The sequence below is a fragment of the Diadema setosum genome, chromosome 11, assembly GCF_964275005.1.
Source record: "Diadema setosum chromosome 11, eeDiaSeto1, whole genome shotgun sequence".
NCBI lineage: Eukaryota > Metazoa > Echinodermata > Echinoidea > Diadematoida > Diadematidae > Diadema > Diadema setosum.
The window spans coordinates 20,570,744-20,592,416 of NC_092695.1; the positions used below are offsets into that span (position 1 = coordinate 20,570,744).

At 39.3% G+C, this 21,673-nt stretch overlaps 1 protein-coding gene across 1 annotated transcript; it reads left to right on the plus strand.

The window, feature by feature from the left end:
* The first annotated feature begins 4,820 nt into the window (after positions 1 to 4,820).
* LOC140235344 (neuropeptide CCHamide-1 receptor-like) lies at positions 4,821 to 5,936 on the plus strand. Its single transcript, XM_072315372.1, has one exon. It carries the CDS (start codon positions 4,821 to 4,823, stop codon positions 5,934 to 5,936), a length of 1,116 nt encoding a protein of 371 aa, XP_072171473.1.
* The last annotated feature ends 15,737 nt before the right edge of the window (positions 5,937 to 21,673 follow it).

A 21,673-nucleotide genomic window follows, 5' to 3' on the forward strand; every position in this document is an offset into this window, starting at 1 on the left:
TTTCTTCTTTTTTGCGATTTCTTTGGCACGAACTACACTCAAGAAAATAACAAGAGACAGGATTTCTACATGTGTATTCTGCCCTTAGCTAATATAGCAAGTGTGGACTCAAAGCAAGATTGAATAATGCCAGACAATCACATGATGTCATTATGTGTGCCCTTTTTTCTGGAGTTTTAAAATCTCCTTTTATTAAATTGCCACACATCCAAATGAAAGTGGACACGTGGAGAAATTATAGGCAGTCTCGCCGTCTCCGTTTACTTTGCGTTTCAATATATTGATGCTTGATATAAAAGGAAGGCCGTTGGTTGGAAGGAAATTTGCTGATTTTCAGCGTCGTGCCGTTAAATTTGGGTCTCTTCTTCCTCTTCCCCACATTTCCTTTGCGGCATCTACTTTTTGCTTTAGCAAACAATCGGTCGGCTGGACTGGTTTCACGACGACCCCGGGCCGGGGGGGGGGGGGGGGGGAGGCATTTCATGAAGCATTTTTTTTTTTATCCAACAACTTTGTCGGACAAATTTGCTCTCAGCCAATCAGATGCAAAGATTTCAATAGCTTTTAACAGTTTGTCAGACATGATATCTGACAAAATGCTTCATGAAATGCCCCCCAGATGAACATTGCCGGACTAACATATTCCAATAAAACTTCAAAAAAAAAGAGAATAAATTGTGGTAGATGGAAACCATGAACATGATTATATGAACATGATATACAGTGTACATGTGTATATAGATATTTAACATTTCAAACACTTACTCCAACACACGACCTTATCAACTCCTGACGTGGTTTACTGAACCATGTATATCTTCTTCATTATTTTGTTTATTAATTAAAAGACTGAGTCATCCTAACTGACCAAAGACTTGGGCGATAACGAATGGGTGCGGTTTTCCCTTTGTGCGTTCAGACACTGTAAAGGGCGTTACTGTGTGAGTAATTGCCTCAAAAATACGCTCGAGGAACCAACCACTGGTTATCATTTCCCCTCTACAAGAAAACAATGTAATAAGTATAAGCATTAGATGGAGCGTCTCAATCAGTATGGTCACTACACAGACACTGTAGCAGTTTAGGTCAAAATGAGTAAAACGTATAGCAATCGGATGCATCATTTTTCCCTTCTTACTGACCGCGGGAACATCAAGTTGATTCAATGTCCCTACTCTGCTCCCCGCCTACCCCATCCCATCTCTTTACTTTGTACTTAAAGAGCCTTTTAGCTCGCCATGATGTGTAGAGTTAAGGCTAGATATTAAGACGACCTGTCAATAATCACCACACCTATTTTAAACCAGAGGTCGTCGCTCACCTTAGGGGGTACAAGGTGGGTGTTATAATGGCGTTATGAAGTGTTACCCTAATCAAAGCGAATTTTGAGAGATTACCCTCTCCATTGTGTCGGGTCGCGTTGCGTCGAGGGGTAATCTTAATGGAGGGCACGATCAAATTACCAGCTGCATTAGATGCACCTGATTAAACTCCCTCCGGCGATAGAAGGGCGAGGGGTGTAACATTAAGGCGCTGCCGTGGAGGAAGAACCTGTAAACTGGTCCGAGTCGTTCGCGACATGCTGTAATCCTCCCCTCATCCTACCCCCTGTACCCTCGAATGCTTGCAAGGCGATGTAATGGGCACATAATAAGAGCTAAATGTTTGCAAATGAACGGCTTGTTTCCGAGCAATCAGCATTACGCCTCCATCTCCCCGGTGGACGTGCTCCTCATCACTGTCCCCAACCTTTTTGTCGTCTGCTAGAGGTCGATTGTCGATGCATGTACGATACATGTGAGACATCCTGAAGAATTTAAGCATCACATTACGTTTTCACAGCTTCATGTCTTCATCTGATCGACATCCCAGTACATTCGAATGGATAACATCGTGTGTCGTTGCCACGAAATGTTCCACCCGTGAAAGCCACGGAGCCATTAATGACTTGATATCATAGAATATTGGGAAAACGCATGTCTTCTCCATTGATTCACATTGCTTGGCGAAAACACCGCCACAATTATTTGCAATGTAAGTATCACGTGGAAGTTGTCTTCTGGTATTGATACGTTGAAAACATGAATCGCTCTCGGATGTCGATTCGAACGTGTCACCAAGCATCGTTGCCTCACGAGTCCGTGCATTTTCCTTTCACAATCACTGGTTTGATGAATCAAACACTAAAGAATCATAAAGATCCTGCAGTGGCTAATGGCGTCATTTTAACACGGCCCATAAAGAAAATAACATGGACAGACGAAGATTGGTGGCTTCGATTATTCAGCGTTTACATTAAATTTTCAACGCGTTTCAACAGCAATCAGCTACTAAGGACCTAAGAGGGCTAACGTTAATCTTCAGTAAAGTGCGTATCAAAAAAAAAAAGGGGTAATCCAACTTTGGAGGGCTACAATTTTATAATTGTCGGCTATGGAGAGCGCAATGTTGGTTGTGAGTAAAGGAGAACCCTTCCTCTTTTCACTGATACCTATTTTCACTGATAACTATGTTGACAAATGTCATGTATGACTGAGCACATGAGCTTTAAAGACAACAATGACAAATTGCACTTTTTCCAAGTTTGCGTGTTATTGTGAAGGAACAATGCATGCATAACCTTCGACATGGCCTTGTATAATGTTGGTAACTTGGTCCTTCCCATAAAGAGTAAACCATTCTTCCCTCTCTTCATATTCAAGACATGGTTTGTCGCTGCGAACTGCATGTGTTTTGACTATGAACAGAGAAAATGGACTGTGTGGGTTGGCCTCTGTGTGAGCGACCAAGTTATCGGACAGGTGGCCATGTTAGAGGTTATGGACCATGTAGGAGAAACCCTAAATACAAATCCTAAACATAAACCTGCATTCGTGCAGGCTGGCCTAATTGGTCACTTTCATTGACAGATCTCATCCATGTAGTGAGACATGCATTGTTCCTTCACGATAACACTCAAACTAGGAAAAAGTGCAACATGTCATTGTTGTCTTTGAAGTTGATGTACTCAATCATGCATGACACTTATCAACATAATTAGGTACCAAGGGAAAGAAGAAGAGTTCCCCTTTCCTCATAACCAAGATTGCGCCCTCCATAGCTGACAATTATAAAATTGTAGCCCTCCAAAGTTGGATTACCCTTTTTTATACACCCTGTATATCACCACTGTATTTGCATTCTGAAGAGGACGCACGACGCGATAAAAATTTGGCTTAACAATCAAAAGTTGTTGGACAGTGATAGTGGACTACAATCCCTTCTCTTCATTTCATGCATATGATGTGTGTTCTACTTAAGCTATAGGTGGTCTTCAGCAATTAGCCTGGAATGAGAATTAATGTGTAAAAATGTTATCAGTGTAATCATTTAATGTAAATATATGTATGGAATATATATATTATTATGTTAATGATAAGTATTCTTATTTGAGATGAATACATGCATGTATGTCACCTATAACATTTTTAAGCAGATCAGAATATTTTCAAAATCCCTCTCCCTCTCCTGTCGCCTTGAGCTCCAGTTGGTTTCGCCTAGAGTACGCAACATTAGAGCCAGCAATCGTTCATTTAAGTCATGATGAAAACCTACTTTGATACCAAATCCACGCAAGTTATTCTTTCGTTATTACTTTGAATTAGGGAAGTGTAGTGGCTCAAGACAACAGCGCATCCGCCACAGACATGCTGGTCCGATTGCCCGAAACATCTATGGTCAAAATGCACAAGTGTGCGCTCGTGGGCGATGACATTTTGTGGAAGTTCACCACAATTACCAGGGTAGAAAAAGATCAGCACTTAACGTCTCGTCATCGAGGTGAAACGATACCCTTTCCATTACCATGGCCTCGCGAAGGGCAAAGAGAGGGCAGAGCGATTCTTAAAGGAAACCAAAACCCAAAGAGAAATGTGGATTGAGTGAAAGCAGCAACATTAGTAGAACGCATCAGTGAAAGTTTAAGGAAAATCGGACAATCGATGCAAAAGTTATGAATTTTTAAAGTTTTGGTGTTGAAACCGCTGGATGAGGAGACTACTAGAGGTTATGACGTTATGTGATATTAAGAATATATTAAGAAAATATTAAGAAAAAATTTTCTTTTCTACTATAATGAAAGAGCACTTGACTAACTGCTTTCAGAAAGCATGGGGAATAATTGCTATACCCTTAACATGATTATGTCAGTATCAAGTTGATGGAATGTGTAATTTTCATCGATTGTCCGATTTTCCTCAAACTGTCACTGATGTGTTCTACTAATGTTGCTGCTTTTGCGCAATCCACATTTCTCTTTGGATTTGGGTTTCCCTTAATGACCCGGTAGCGTGGGGGTTCGTGGGTGGCCCGATTCATTCGCTACTCATCAGGGTACATTAAAAAACCACGAGTAGCACCGGTCAGTGAATACGTGCATCGACGCGTAAGATTTATAATATCAGTAACGGTCGGCTCCAGTCGAGATTCTTCGGCTGTGTGTGTATCTTACATAGAGATCAGCGATAAAGCTGCACACAATTCGTTACGGAGATTTCCGAATATATCCGAGCTGGACCAGCCTTCCCACTCCATGGTATCCCAATGCTACTGGGTCTTTAATGGAGAGATAAACTTGGACTCACACGACCCACTTGTTGTATGTGCTCTGGAAATTGGCCAATGATACCAACTCGGCATTCATTCTCGTCATTTCTTTTACCTTCTCTTCTTCTACAGGTACTGGTATACATGAGGGTGATTAATGAAAGCGACATAATTCGGAGGGAAAGATGGAGTTCATCCTCAATCAATCATCGGTTTTGCTAACCACTGCACCAACAATGGACTACGATGACAATTTCACGGACTTCGACGACAACATAACAGACCTGCTCAAGTTTATCCCGAAACGGACCCCAACTCCCTTGGCCTTCACCGTGATTATCGTCATGGAAGTGGTGATGGGGATGGTTACCAACGGTACCCTCTTCTACTTGGTCGGGACTGTCCGTGAGTTACGCACACCGCCGAACATCCTCCTGGCCAATTTGGCACTGGGAGACTTTTTGTTCATCGTTATAACGGCGCCGCCAGTCATCGCACCGTCGTACATGCGCACAACGTTCCACTACTGCCGGCTTAACCACTTTTTCTATCACGCTTCATTTGGCGTCTCTTCAATGAGCCTAACAGCCGTCAGTATCGAGCGATACTTTGCCATAGTAAAGCCTTTTCTGGTGCGACGGTTGAGCATCATGCGCGCAACGGTTGTCCTCTGCCTTATAATCTGGGTCATCACGTGCTCCATATCGTGTTTCGTGTTCTTCGACGCAGTGTTGAGCCCCGCTATGGTTAGCACGTGCACCTTCAAGTACGAGAAACTGTCCTACAAGATTTTCTACACCATCCAGCTCGTGTTCTTCTACGTGGTGCCCGTGTTCTCGATGACGTTCTTCTACGCGTTGTGCGCGCGGAAGCTGCTCAGCGAGAAGACAATTCTGCACCGGCGCAGGAGCGCCAATGCAGACGACAAGGCTAGACTCCGCGTGTCTATCAACCTCTTCATCATCACGCTGGTCTTCACCGTCTGTTGGCTGCCGCAGTACGTCTATCTCAGCTGGCTCATCTTCGACTTCAACATCGTGGTGTTTTCTCGCCCCTCCTGGTACATTCTCGGCCGACTGCGCATTGTGCTATACTATCTGGCGTCCTGCATCAACCCCATTATCCTGTATTCAATGAGTTCCTCGTTCCGCCAGCATCTAGCTCGCAAATTTGGGCTTTACCGTGCGACTCGGAGTTTTCGCAACTTCAGCGAGACCAGTGGGCGGACAAGGAGTTCTGTAATCATTCGCACACCGTCTATGCGCTCCATCCCGCAGCTGGCGTTGCCGGTCAATGAAAACTCGAACAACGTCGATCAACATCTTGTTCGCACGGCCTCCGAGTCGGTGTGATCAAATCCGCCGCTGATGAGAACTGAACAGCGACTTCATTGGTGGGTTACCACTGCCATAGCAAAACAGACAAAAAGACCCATAAACAGATAAACAACTACGAACAATACAGAAATATAATTACCCTTCAGCAAAAAGTAAAGACAGGCACGGGGTTGTGAGAGACTTGCGAAAGCGAGTAGTTGCCTTGATGTCGTCATCCGCGCGTGAGGATGCGACAAGTAGAGAGACCTTCATTAATGTAACTACACAAACTCATAAACATTGTTGTATTTAACGTATAAATCCTACTTATCATGTGAAGGCTTGTGCTTGCATTAAAATGCTAACTGAATAATGGACGATACTTGCACCGCACTGTTGGACCAAACTCCGTTTAATTTCCCCGAGGGATATCGATCGCCTCGGTGAATGGGTTTATCGTTACTCAGTAAACCTTGTGCAAAGTATGCGCAAGATGCGCAAGATGTTTATGCGTGAGATGGATATGCTAGATTTAAAAACGAATGTGAAATGTCATTATTAGGCAGTCCATATCCTGATCTGATGAAACAGATACCGTGATCGACACATGTGTAATCATTCATCAATTTCCTGTCAAATGTAACTGCCTGATCTAGCAGTTCCCTGTAAGTTCAACGTTTTCAGACTTAAATGGCTTTCGACACAAGTGTTTTATTCTACGTACATGATTGTCAATGATGGGTATTATCATCTCACATCATCTCAGAAGAAAATGAAACATCATGTACGTAGCAGGAGGGAAAAAAAATCACATTTTTGTTTGTCAGAATCTTGCGGCAAACCAACTACTATTTGTCTTGCCATTTTGCCGCTGGGCAGTTTCAAATACGGGCTAGTGTTGCATCAGTTTCACCAAAGTGCGTCGGTAAACATTTAACGCTGATCAATGCCATCAGGTGATACAGGAACTGATGTCCCTTGTTTTCTTTTGGTAAAATCAAGTCAAGTTCTTTGAGATGCAAGCTGGGAGTGACTCGGGTAACGCTGTCCTAGAGACGAATAAGCCGGACTTTCCGACGGACTTTCTGCATTTGCAACGAAGAGGCTTTTACAGAAAATAGACATATTTTTCAAAGCATGCATAAAATGAAGAAATTGACACAAAGAATTATCTTGAAGAAAAGGAGACTGAGTATTAAAGCAGCAGGAGATACAGTTGTGTTTTTGTCTATTACCCATGAAAGCGGACAATTACAGCATCTTTACCTTACTTCATGGCAGTTAAATTTTTTTTTTTGTTTAATTAGATGACTACATCCTGCAGCGCTTGAAACCTTTCAAATCCACCTTCGAACTGAAATATGTCTGACTTTATTTTGCGACAAAAACTTTTCTACCGTGACTTATGAATCCACCACATCAGGGGACTAAGGTTACATCTGGACTTGCGAGCAGATTCGGACTAAAATACGTATTTTTCTCAAGTTTCTACAAAAAGGGACTTTACCGGTCTGACCAAGGTCAGTGAACTACCTGGGTACTGTAATCTATGTGCGCAACGTGACATAAGTATAGCGACACATTTCGATGATTTACGTCTGCAAATTCTGAATCTATTTTCTACGAACACTCAATCGATGAAATGGTTGTAAATAGATCGTTGTTACGCACAACTTTATGAAGAAATCGCTATCAAAGCTTGTCTTTTGTATTCATGGTGTATATAATGTCCAAGAAACATAATCTTTATCTTAAAGATCTGAGGTGTAAATGTACAAAGACGCAGTGTACCTTCGCGAATGACAAGCTGCACATATCTTACAGCGCATATCCACAATGTCTTGAATCATCGAATTGCCAACTGTTAAATGGTGTTTCATTCCACATTAATTCGCAGAGAAAAACCAAGAAATCAATAAAACAGAACAAGCGAACAAGCTAGCTAGAGCCTCCTCATGAGTTTTGATTACTGCAAACAACATCCCGAGGGTGCATGTCATTTGTTATAAAACGTTTCTCATGTCTGTAAGATAAACCATTCTTCCTTTATATATAGCAATGCTCCAGAAGAAATTAGAAGAGACTAGGGTTTAAATTTTGCTTTTAAAAAATTGTTTGGAACACAGTTGTCACGAATCTTTAAGTTTCATCCGGGGTGCCAAGGTTGTCTACTAACTTTCAATGTTTGGTCAGATTTCAGGCTCATGTTTACATTATATATATATATATATATATATATATATATATATATATATATATATATATATGTATATATAGATATATATATATATATATATATATATATATATATATATATATATGTGTGTGTGTGTGTGTGTGTGTGTGTGTGTGTGTGTGTGTGTGTGTGTGTTGTAAGCTAGTGGCCCGGGGCCACTAAAAAAAAAAAGAGTCTGGCCACCGAGCTTCCAAAAACGCTATCTTTTTGTCGCCCGATCGGGCAGCTAATGTTCCAAATGAATTTTTATATTTCCTTTCACTTCGGGCCGCCAAAACTTAGAATTCAAAGATTCTAGTCCCCCGAACTGGCCACTAAAGAATAAAAGTAAGTGTCGGGCCTTGATATTTATATATATATATATATATATATATATATATATATATATATATTTATTTATGAATTTGTAAATGTATCATTGGCATGTGTGTGTTTTCTTGTACATAGACAGTGATGTACATGGGCATTAATCAAAACGCAACTAATGCCTACCCGAAAGGTACATTGAATGTACTTACTTATATCAATTTCAATACTTATTTCAATCTTTATGGGCCATTTGGAAATTATTTTTGTTTCAAGTCCTGCACATACAACATTAAACAAAAATATAATCACAAATCAAAAGACATTCTTCATGAATACAATTTTAACATAATATAACACACCACATACTTGTAAAAAATACAGCATCCAACACTTCATTAAACTATTGCTTTGAATATTGTACTTCTCATAACACAATTTCATACCACTATAACTCATGAAAAAAATCAAACAAAGCAAAACTGTGAAACAATTTGTGAAATGGATAATCACATTGTGCATAAAAACAGAATACATGTGGCTATACTACCACCAAAAAACTCTTTGCAACTATAACAAATTTTGAATATTACCCTTCCATAATGAATCGGATTTGAAATTAAATAAAACGATTCCGTTAAAACCCTAGCCAATAGGCCATGCACGATACACCGATAAAATCAAAACTATCATCCGGTACACCTACTTGCGATACATCTAGGATTACAACTACATATTACAAATTCAATTTAAACAAACATGATATATATACTGTATGTCCACCTAAAAAAGATAAAAAATACAACGGGACCCTCCGCAATGATAACTTTAAAAATAGTGAATCAATCCAAATACAATTTCACGGTATGAAACTGTAACGTATCATCCACATCTTACAGAAAACCCCATCTGATTTGCTTCAGTGGTCAAAGAGAAATGAGGAGTTTTGTAGAGCATGTCTGGAATTCCTTCCCTCCAAATTGTGTCCATTGTGTTCACGCATTATGCAGTTCCAAGAGCACCCAAGTGCTAAACTTGGAAGAATCAGACCCATTGCATGACATGCGTAATAACGATGCAAATTTCTCTGTGACCACTTAGCCAAATTGAATGGGGTTTTCTGCACATTATAGCTAAGATGTCATATTTCAAGACCCTGAAGTAGTAGTCGGACAATCCAATCATATTGGAAGTTGTCAATGCAAATATCCATTTTTTTTTGGGGGGGGGGACCTATTGTATAGCTGCATTTACCCTGCAAAAGTCTGAACATTAATGACGGAATCACGAAAAAAAAAAAGTTTTCATGTTTTATCATAATGAACGCCTCTACTTAATCTGAACAAACCTGTCAAAATATGCTTGCACCTGAATAAATTTGTACCTCATTACAAAATGTCATACCAGTTATTGACTCAATTGTGACGCCATCAAGATCTGTCAGAAGTTCTAGAATAGAAGGACACAATATTGACATCATCATAAAAAAAAAATGACAATCCATTTCTCCTTTGATCATTTTGTCAATACTGCCCGTCCTTTTACGAAATTATTTTGACAAGATAATCGAAGACAATGAGTGAACGAGACCCTATCAAAAGTAACGATTTTCCTTTCTCCTTTCAAATGAAACATCTCTTAGTATTGATTTTGACAGGTCAGATAATCTCGTGTTCTATTATCGATCTATACAACGTAGCAGGTGCGTTTTGCTTAAATGCTACAAATAAATCTCTACTGGCCCTTAGGGTATGTAGCCGAACCGGAATTTCGCTGCTCGCATGGACTCAGATAAGCAAAATTCATTGTGTAGCACATTGTACAACGTTGGCAGTTGATGATACATACATATGCATAAAATGCCCTCAAAAATGAGGCACAATGTCATGTGGTATTCGTGATTGTCTTACACGGGATTGAAACCACACTATAGTTTCGCAAAAACGAGGAAAAATCTTACTTCGTGGAATGTCCGTTTCAGTAGCTTTGTCAGAACCCGCAGGGCGTCAAAATATTGCAACTATAAAGGCGATACAAGTTGATCTTTCATTCATCAATTCTATCGAACGTCATGAAATTGTCATCAGATGAATTACCATTTTTAGAAATGATATTATTAGATTTTCGTCACACCAACCCACCCTTTTCCCTTTCTGCTCTCTCACCCCCCCCCCCCCCCCCCCCCCGTGTTGGGGTCACCCCACGAGGCCGACACCCACGAGTCTTACAGCTCACGATGTTGACATTGAAAAAAGGTCCATGAGTGGCACAGCCAATGAGTGCCCGCTAGGCACATAAGGTCCACGAGTTCGACACTAGGAAAAAAAAAAGCCCACGAGCTCGACATTACAACACGGGGCTTTATGTGTCTGTCTCGTGGGCCTCGTTTGCTTAGTGTCGAACTCATGGGCTGTATGGCTCCTGGACTGTATGATTCGTGGGTGCCGAACTCGTGACGTGCACCTATTGCAGATACTGGTATTTCTTTTGTCATAATCTGCTCAGTTTTCCCAACAACTGATACTGTCAATCATCTAATACCACTATTGACAAAAAGAGCGACATTAACAACTGACTTTTGGATAATTGCTTCTGTACCGTGTATGAACCGATTTGTGGTTCTCTGAAATAATCAACCCCACTAAGCAGTATGATGAATGGTTTTGGTTGCGTTTCGTTTCGTTTCGTTTTGAGTGGTCTGGTTTGACGTGTTGGTTTTTTTTTTTTCTGTATTTCTTTTTTGTTTTGTTTTTTTTACTCCAAGTACAGCAAATTGATGCTAAGTATGCAAAAGGGAAAAGATACAAATCAATATAGGAATCGTCAATTTCGTAACAACACCGTCCTCGATGACATGAAATTTAGAAAAATAGCCACATTGCATTGCATACTAGACGAGCACAGGAGAGGAAAACACAATACTGGAGATCGTCACCATACACAGAGCTTGACTTGAATGGGGCGCCATCATATAATTCACATTACTATATCGTTAATTATGTATATATTTACACTGCTTTTACCTAGCATGAATATTTCTAAAGGGAAAGACGATAATTGATTGATAATGCATATACAAGGCAAACATTTGATATGAAGTCAAATGCATATTTTCAATTCAGTGGTGTATTAATCGGTACAAGATATTCCGTTATATCGGGAGACCTGAAGGCAGACTGAAAGGGGCCATTGTCTGTTCATTTCACGTCAGACTATAGCAACAAGATATCAAGGGCGTAAATGAATGAATTGATATTTCATATGTGTTTTTCTCATGGGTGATTTTATACACGCAGTGAATAGAGGGATCGCAACGCATTTCCTTTGATCAAATATTTTATCTAATTATTTTGGCTGGTTTCAGTGAAATCTGGATGACTTTAGACATAAACTTTTATTTTCTCTCGTCAGGATGTTACTAATCTTGTAAAATACCGAAAATCTTTTTCTTACCAAGAACATTTGATGTGCACAACGAGTGGCGAAGTTTGTTGATTTATTTTCTTCATCATAATTTTATACATGAATCAGAATTGTTTTCAGCAATGCCTTTAGAAAACATCAAGACGTCTTCGAATGACAAAAAGGTCGCATGACCACATCATCTAGCTTCAGATGCCACTGGAAAGCCAGGTCAGGTGACTACTCACATGGACACAGCTATATCTTTTTCTCCGTCGTCTACCGATGTCGCTCCAAAGAGGACTTTTGCTCCTCATTTCCGCTCAAAATAAGCCTCACCTCCGCGGATTTTTTTCCTCGAAAACCGAATATTGATTTAAATCTCGTCATATCCGGCAGTGAACATACCCTTCAAAAGGCTGGAGTATCTAACTTAAAAAAAAGGAAACATTTAGCAAACAAGGAAATAACAGTAATTCTTCAGAAAAAAAAAAACAACAACAAACAAACAACCCTGCCTCGATTATCGAACATTCACGTTTAATTGCAGCACAGCCCAATCGATTGGTGCTCAGTTAAACGTTTTACGATGTTTTCATTTCCTCTGGGAGATGCCGAAATGTTGTGGATGTTGTAAAGCAGTCTATCTGAGACCTTAATCACAGGTCCCGCAGATAATGCATAGTTGAAGACAAAATATCAATGTAGGCAATCATCCCCTTGGATCAGTCTTGCTGTAATGCATCTAGCATTCTAGTTTGTTCTGAAGAAGATGAATGTCATTAAAGTGGGATGAATCGTTATTACAAATTAAGCACTCAAACTACCCCGTGTTCCTCATATCATGAACTTCTTCTAAAAGCCATGGTAGCTGTATAAGCAAAGAAGAAGAAGAAGAAGAAGAAGAAGAAGAAGAAGAAGAAGAAGAAGAAGAAGAAGAAGAAGAAAGCTTGATTCGAACTTGAAGTACAAAGAAGAAAAACAACACCGACTCATCTGACTAGGTTTTAAGAGGTATACGGGGATTTCATTCTAGTATGGATTAAACGTTAATAATGAAAGTGCATTCATTAGACTCGGGGACAGGTTTATACGCATTCGATGTGTGTCGAGCCATTTGCCGTGACCTCAGCTTATCTGGTAAGAGACAGAAAGGAAGCTGATCAATCATATATTATGGAGCATAAACGATTCTTCTTCCCCTCCCCCCTCCCCCTTCAGTTTCCTCCACCTTGGATCCGTCACTTTCCATTTCCCACTCACCGAGTAGAAACCCATTAAAGTCACTTTTTCCCCGTCCCTAGGCTGGGCCTGACTATACCTGGCAAAAACACAGTCCCGCATCGATATGATGATGCACTTCGCCTATCTTTGTCACTTTCTTTGTTTCTCCCACCCCCCCCCCTCTTCTTTCTTTCTTTTTTCGTCTGGGATAAACATTCGACACATTAGCGCCCCATTTTTCATGGATTCACCATCGTTAGAGAGAAGGCAGTTTCGTCGAAGCTCTGGTGCATATCAACCCAGAGGCAATGGCATTCTTTACACAACAGTTCGGTCCATTTGCTCAGCCCCCGGCAGCTGCACACGGCGAGATAGCTAAAGGAAGCTGTAGCTAGAGACGGATGGCAGAGTACTCGTTTTTATCAAGTTTCCTCTGAAGTTTGGCGTTGTTTGGAGTAAATGTTTGCTGAGTCTGTATGTATAGTTCACGACAACAGCGTAAAATTTGTGGAAGTCATTCCCACAGCTTCACCTTAGTCGTCGGAAATCGCATGATGTTTTCAGGAAATGTAGTTTCCACTACAAATTAAGGCAAATGCAATTGCAATACAACAGTTTGCCAAAATCAACAAGAAATCCACATTAAGGCCCGGTCCCACTGGCCGACGGACACAAAGCGTATGCAGAAAGGACACAGCGGATGAGCAAAATTTCGGGGATGGCTTCATCCGCTTTCATCCGCTCCAGAAATTGACAAAATTGGCGGTAACAGAACGGAAATAGAACGGACGTAGGTAGTATGTAGCGGGGATGTTAAACGGATGTTCATCGGAAGCCTAGCGGATGAAAGCGGATGGAAGGGGATGACAGCTCCGAAGGGGTTACCGGAGATAATTGCAAAACGGACGCATAGCAGAAAAAGCGGATGCAGAGTGGATGCAGAGCGGATGCAGAGCGGATGCAGAGGTGATGCTTTCGAAATGTTTTATATACGAGATGCATACGCTTACATCCTTTCTATTAACGTGCTATTAACGATGTAAAGACGTTCCACGTACCATATCTTTCCTCCCTCTTTCCGTTTTTAGCTGCAGCGGATGTGAGTTGCGAGGATGCCCAGAGGATGCAGAGAGGATGCAGCGCACGTTTAAGGGATGCCGCACGGACATATAACGTTTGTTGCTCGTATGTCGCGGATTTACATCGTACACAGCGGAAAGTTCATCCGTTCTAAAAGTTTTAAGCAGCTTAAAACTTTTTGCGCAGATGAAATCACAGTGGACGGATGCTCGATGGATAGAGAGGATGAAACACGTATGCGATGGGTACACAGCGGATTCGTAGCGTTTTCCAACGGATGGCAAGATTTTTTGTACGCTTTACATCCTCTTTGCATCCGTAAGTGCAGTGGGACTGGGCCTTTACAGTGCACCCCCGTTGTAACGAATTATGGTTATAACGAAATTCTCGTTCAATACGAAGAAGTAAAAATTCAGATCCAAAAATTATCATCAATGTATCATCAATGTATATATATGTATGTATATATATATATATATATATATATATATATATATATATATATATATATATATGTATATATATATATATATATATATGTATATATATATATATATGTATATATATATATGTGTGTGTGTGTGTGTGTGTGTGTGAGTGTGTGTGTGTGTGTGTGTGTGTGTGTGTGTGTGTGTATAGGGTTAAGCACGATGTGCGGCAATACTAAACAATGGCGATCGTCAAGTTTGTTTTCAGATAAATCATCACTTCTGTTGTGTCGCGCGCCTGGGGCCTTGCCCGGATATATGAGAGCAATGCAATTTATTCTATAAGAGCAAATGACACTTGACACCCTTGCAATCCATTTTGACGTGCGTTCGCCCTTTTTTTTTTTCCAGGAACACAAAATATTCAAGCCGCTTTGATAAAATGCACAAACTAATAGGAACAATCCATCCTCCCTATGATGAAGAGGGAGAAAGATAGAGAAATCAATGCGTAGGCTTATTGGTTTTCATGTTGATGGAGTGCATGAAGGGAATTGGCCCATCTAGCAAATACCACATTTACATTCATGACAGCCTTCAATTATTTTTTCCTTGAATTACCCTTCCGAAGAAAATATCAACATCCGATCAGCAGGGACTTTCCAATCTAATTCATCTGAAGGTGAGTACGCAAACTGCTTGACAGTTGCGTATGATTATGGCCTAAGGGCTGCTACAAAGACGCCGGATTAAAAACACCGCTCAAGGTCCGAAGCCACAGGAGTACTTATTTTATCTTTCAAAAAGAAGTAGAGGACTGCTAGACAAATTTTTCACATTTCCTTTTAAATCACACTCGTATAGAACTAAGGAAGGAGCAGATAGAGAATAATTACTTGTATCAATCTATACAGACTCAATAGGCGTTTTCATAACAGCCCGATGTTTCGCTATTTTCTGACTTGGGAAATTAACCCGATCACGAAATAGCGCGCTATTTGATAATGTGAATACAAATTAGCGCGCTAATTGATCGAGAAAATTTCTCGAGTCCAACTCGGGAAATTTCCGAAATAGCAGGATAATTGATGCGAACTAGCGCGCTATTTGATCATGTTCGGGCTGGTGTGAATAGGAAATGAAATAGCGTGCTAATTTGCGATCGAGAAAAATACATCGAGCTTGGATTTTTATCGGGCTGATGTGAAAATGCCTAATGAGACAACCCTATGAACAGCGCAATCCTGCTTGGATTTTCAGACACATGTATTCTTGAATTTATGTATAATATCAGTTTATTTTCATATTTCCCGATTAAAAAAAAACTACATAAAAATTTAACAAAATTAAATAATACATGATATCCCGCTAGGAGACATAGTATTAGAAAATAAAATTATGCATGATATCCAGCTAGGAGGCATAATAGAGTATAATTGCAAACATAATATATAGAACGTAGTGGTCGATCTTTGAAAGTTGGAATCTGAGAATGAATACTAAAGATATACGATGGAACCTACTTAAAAGCAAGCTTGTATAAGCGTGAACAAAATGGCTGTTCCTTTATTTACCGAGGGCCCGACCATGGCGGCAGTGGCCCGGTGGCCTGGGGGCGAGGGGCCACTGGTAAATAGATGTCGGCCCCCCAAATTTCCGAGAAGGTTATCGTTTCGTGGCCCGCTCTGACAGCTATAATTTGAAGAAGGACTGTTCTGTTTCCCTTATTTCGGGCTGAAAACATTTTCCAAATGTAAAGATTTCAGAAGTCCTATTGGGACGCCGGAAAGAAATGTTAGTGTCGAGCCCAGTTTTACATAGTGATTATATGTGTCTATGTATTTTGTACATAAGGCTACATAGATACCAATCAAAGATAGATGAATATAATACATAGACAGCTGCAGTAACGAATGAAAGACCATTATTTATCTCATTGAAGCCACAATTTGTCTACGACGTCACACAATTATACTAGTTATACAAGTGCAAGTATGTTATACAGGGTGGCCCAGAAAGAATGGAACACCTAAGATCTTTAATTTCAGCAATATTGTTGCAAATATGTCATTATTTTGCATACTATTGGAAAGGCCATTCTTTTTCCAATAGAATGACACCAAGTTCTTTAATTTTGGTTAATGCACTACGACACGGCAATATTCTCAGTTCTCACTGTATTTATCAATTTACAGTTTATTAAAAGTACGGGCTTTATTCCTAAACCACTCAAGAACTCACGTCACGGCCAATCATGCCTTTGAATAAACCTCGCTATTTTCCAGCTAAATTTAGCATCTCAATGAGCCTAACAGGTCGTCTCGTTCACAATGATAACGGACAATGACCATAACACCGTCCGCCCCACATTCCGAACATTGTGAACGCTACCGGTTCTATGGCAAGCCGAATTCTCGCTAGTTTCGGTATCTCTCAGAGTGCAAAATGATCACATTTTGAAAATTGCAAGGGTTGACAAAAATGGTCCTAAAATCATAAAGCATTAACCAAAATTAAAGAACTTAGTGTCATTCTATCAAAAAAATAATGGCCTTTCCGTACACTAGTATGCAAATAATGACATATTTGCAACAATATTGCTGAAATTAAAGATCTTACGTGTTCCGTTCTTTTTGGGCCACCCTGTATATACCGGTGGGAGAATAACAATGAAGCCTTATTGTCATGAAAACCTTTATGTGGCTGAGTCCTGTAGGCTTATTTTTCATTTAATATCTTCAAATATATCTTTCATAGGAATACATGTCAAATTTGTTCTTGTAAACAAATTTTGCTATATCTATGGAGGCTATGTATCTCGTATTTAAATGCAATGACGCAAATCTTTCTGTAATGCCTTGTAGTCATTTCTAGAAACCACCGCTTCAGGGTTATCATAGTTTTATATATATAATTATATATATATATATATATATATATATATATATATATATATATATATATACATATATATATATATCACATATAGTCTTTCATACACTAGGGCCCCGCTGAAAAAAAAAAATGGAAATATGGACAATCAGGTATGTGGGTAAACCATGGTAACCATTAGTGATTTCTTGGTTTTGATTGGCTTCGGAAATGTTGTTGCTATGGTAGTTACCATCGATTGCAGAGTTACCAGTAATTGAAAAGTTTCCATAGCATTTTTAGTGTATTTGTGATTTGTTTTTATTTCTGTTGTTTTTGTTTTCAAAGGGGGTCCTGGTATGTGAAAGGCAGTGAAGCAATAACCCTGAAGCGACTTTTGCTAGAAATGACAGAAATTTTATTGTTTGTTTTGTTTTGTTTTTACAGATGGATTTGCGTCATCGTATACGCAAATGCGAGAATAGCTATGGTTTCCGAAAACATATCAAAATTCAAGAACACTTATTAAAAACATTTTTTTTTCTAATTTCCTCGTTTGAGGTACTCTATTTTTTTCGTAAACTTCACATGTTTGCGATTTCTCATCATCCCCATATATACCAAATGCACGCAAGGTAATTATTTTGACGGAAAAACAAAGTAAATCATTGCACCCAACCGAAATAGCTACGTATTCTTCTTATTCCACTTTCATCAAATCATGCCTGGTTGCAATGAGCAATTCATTACGTTCTTTAACATAGTTCCTATAAACAATAAGTTGGGATAATTCACAATAAAAGTTTACAAGTTTCATCTTTCTGTTACCTATATCAAATCCAAGGACAATAACTTTTCATTGATATCGATTTCAAGACCAACCGAACTGAACATGAGGTTACTTTTCAGTTCATTTTTTTCATTTTTTTGTGTGTGTGCATGTCAACAACAAAAATACGTGTGTTTCTTTACAATTTACAATTACAGATAGTAGGCCTACACAAATTATCATTCAAAATTTCCCATTTAGAATATCACGTGCTCCATTAATTAGTCTCTTAAGTAAGGTTTTCTTGTTTGAAAAAAAAAAACAACAACAACAACAAATTGCTGCTCTTTAGATTACAATTATTTTTTTGAAAACTGATCTGGTACTTTTTTGTTTTGTTTTTGTTATCATTCAATCGGCAAGTTTCTTGAAGAAGCAACTCCTCCGAACGTGTAAGACTTTATGTAGTCGTGGTTAGGCTTCTACTCAAGCTCTTCTTGCCGTGTCTGATCCGATGTCTGATGTAGATACAGCACGCGTCAACATGGTCAAACTGCCTTACTTAAAGGACACCTCCGGATGATTTTCAGATTTTAACATTTGAACAACCATAAATCAGTTATACTGAGGACAGAGTTTCAGAATTTATGAAAATTGGGATGAAGAATAAGGATATTTTTGACACTTACAGCAAATTGCAATGAACAAGCATGATGACATGGCAGAGTCATCATTAGAATGTATGAGTTGGAGCTCAAGGATGCAACACAAAAGAAGAAGGCATGCATAGATTATACACAGGTGAGCTCGCAAGCAAGCGGTATTGTAATGGAATTACACTGCTACATTTCTGAAATATGTGAGCCTCCTATGTCATCATCCTTGTTCAGTGTAATTTGTATAAGATTTTTCAAAGTATTGTTTCTCTGCTCAAGAACCATAGCACTCCACAAGCAAGCGGTATTGTAATGGAATTACACTGCTACATTTCTGAAATATGTGAGCCTCCTATGTCATCATCCTTGTTCAGTGTAATTTGTATAAGATTTTTCAAAGTATTGTTTCTCTGCTCAAGAACCACAATAAATTCCACAAATCTATACATGGAGCTGTTGATTTATGTGCTGCATGATGTGAAATCATGAAAATCGTCTGGAATTCCCCTTTAAATTGGCAACGACAGAAGGAAACATTTGGCACCTACTCTGTCGTCTTTAAGCAATGTACGGTCTCCTGAGCAGATGGTATGTGCTAACAGGTGACGTTTGTTATTCCGAAATTTCATTATTTCGAAACACACAAATTCCGTATCCTAGATGTTCGTGAAGGGGTTCGTTAAAGGGGTTCGCTAATCCGAATACATGAAGAAGGTGCGTACTAACGAACCTTCGGCATAACGAACCTTATTTCGTTTTCGGATTTAGGAACCTTCGGACTAATAAAAGTATAGGTCTATACCTCTTTTCATTTTCGGATTAACGAGCCTTCGGAATTACGAACCTTATTTCATTTTCGGATTAACGAACCTGGGTATCAATGAACCGTAAGATGTGCCAGCATGGCCTCGCGAATTAAGAACATGTTAGTAAGAACATGTCTTCCATATTAGCTAATATTGGAAGATGGGGCCATTTCTTTAGATACTTCTTCAACTTACAACGATCGTCTTTCCAGTGCTATTCTAGCTCTACTGGCATGTGTTACAAATTTATGAGGATTACGGTGAAGATGGTGACGACGACGACGACGTTGATAACGACGACGGTGGGTAGCTATATACACTGTAGTTTGTTATTCAGAAGGTTCATTATCCCGAAGGTTCGTTATTCTAAAATGAAGTAAGGTTTGTTCTTCCGAAGGATTGTCAATCTGAAAATGAAATAAAAATGGTCGTATTTTTCGAATATTCGTTTATCCGAAAAAAAAAAATAAGATTCGCTATTCCAAACGTCCGTTAGTTCGCCCTTTCTTTCCGTTTTTGGATAATAAAGGAACCTTATATTTTCGGATTAACGAAACTTCGGAATAATATATGAACCTTCAGATTAACAAATCCTTATTTCATTTCCGTGATAACGAACTTTATTTCATTTCTGGATTATTGAATCTTACTTCATTTTCAGATTTACGAACCTTCGGAATAACGATCCCTTTCTCGTTTTCGGACTATCAAACATCTAGTTATAGGGACTTTATGTATTGGGAATAACGAACCTACGGAATAAAGAACTTTATTTCATTTTCGGATACACGAATCTTCGGAATAACTAGCATCACCTAGTTATGGTAGTGATGATGACGCAAACAATTATTATGTTCTTGTTAAACATTTTTCTCTGGCAAACTCAAGGACAACGCGTGCATTTTTTTTTAAACCAGAAATATGGAGCATTATGAATTCATAATCTATCTACATCGATTTTAAAAGCGCTTCTGCGCCCACCCACAAGCAAGGAATATGGCCTCGTCAACAATGCGAAAGGTCTGATCAATATCGCCGGTCTTCCAGCTATAAAGGAGTAGGACAAACTAGGAGGGGTTGAGGCAAGAAAGTAAAGAGAGTTTGACAGAAGAGACACGTAGCTATCAGTGTTCGGATAATGACTGATACAGCGATATATAATGCCTTCAATCCAGAGTCCCGAGCCTAAATAGCAGTACGTGATTAAAGTGTAATTGCGGAAGGTAGGGCTCATTACATTTTGTCTGATTTAGTTTCACCTTTTGTGTTGTTGTTTTGCTTTTGTTTTTTAATGTATTTCTTTGGTTTTCTTTTTCTTTTCTTTTTTCTTTGTTGTTTTTGGTTCTCAGAAAAGCAGCGCCAGTTAGAGAGACAATATCAGCTCTAGGAATAAGAAATAATTCAATGCCTGGTCCAAGTTAGTTTTTATCTAACCCAAACTGCGATCAAAAAAGTCAGAGACCGCAATTCTCTGTGTAACAGATGTATCCAGAACTCCGGCAAAGGGGACGCCCGTATTCATCAAGCGTACACCCATACGTTTTTGGCAACCTCCTTCCCCCTCCTCCTCCTCCCGCCCCCTCCAACAATGATGGAAGAAGTTAATGAATTAAAGTTATGTCAGCCCTGCCTAATTACAATATCACCCTTTCGCATAAAAAAAAAATGATGTGTACAGTGGTAGGTATTATTAAACGACAATCTATGACGCAAACAAACTTTTTGCGGGGGAGGGGACAAATACTTGTGTAAGTAGACGATTGAAAAATCGAATCTTGGAGATATAACCCCTTTTGCCTATCACTTTATTTCGACAGATGTAGGTTGCACTGCATTTCTTCAATAAATATCTACCCGCGTTTTTTTCTCTCTCTCTCTTTTTTTTATAGTTTTATGATTATAAGTTTTTAATGTCATAACCATGCAATTTTGCCAGAAGAAGAAGAAGAAGGAAGAAAAGAGGATAGAAAATCGAAATCGGTATTCTAATGACAA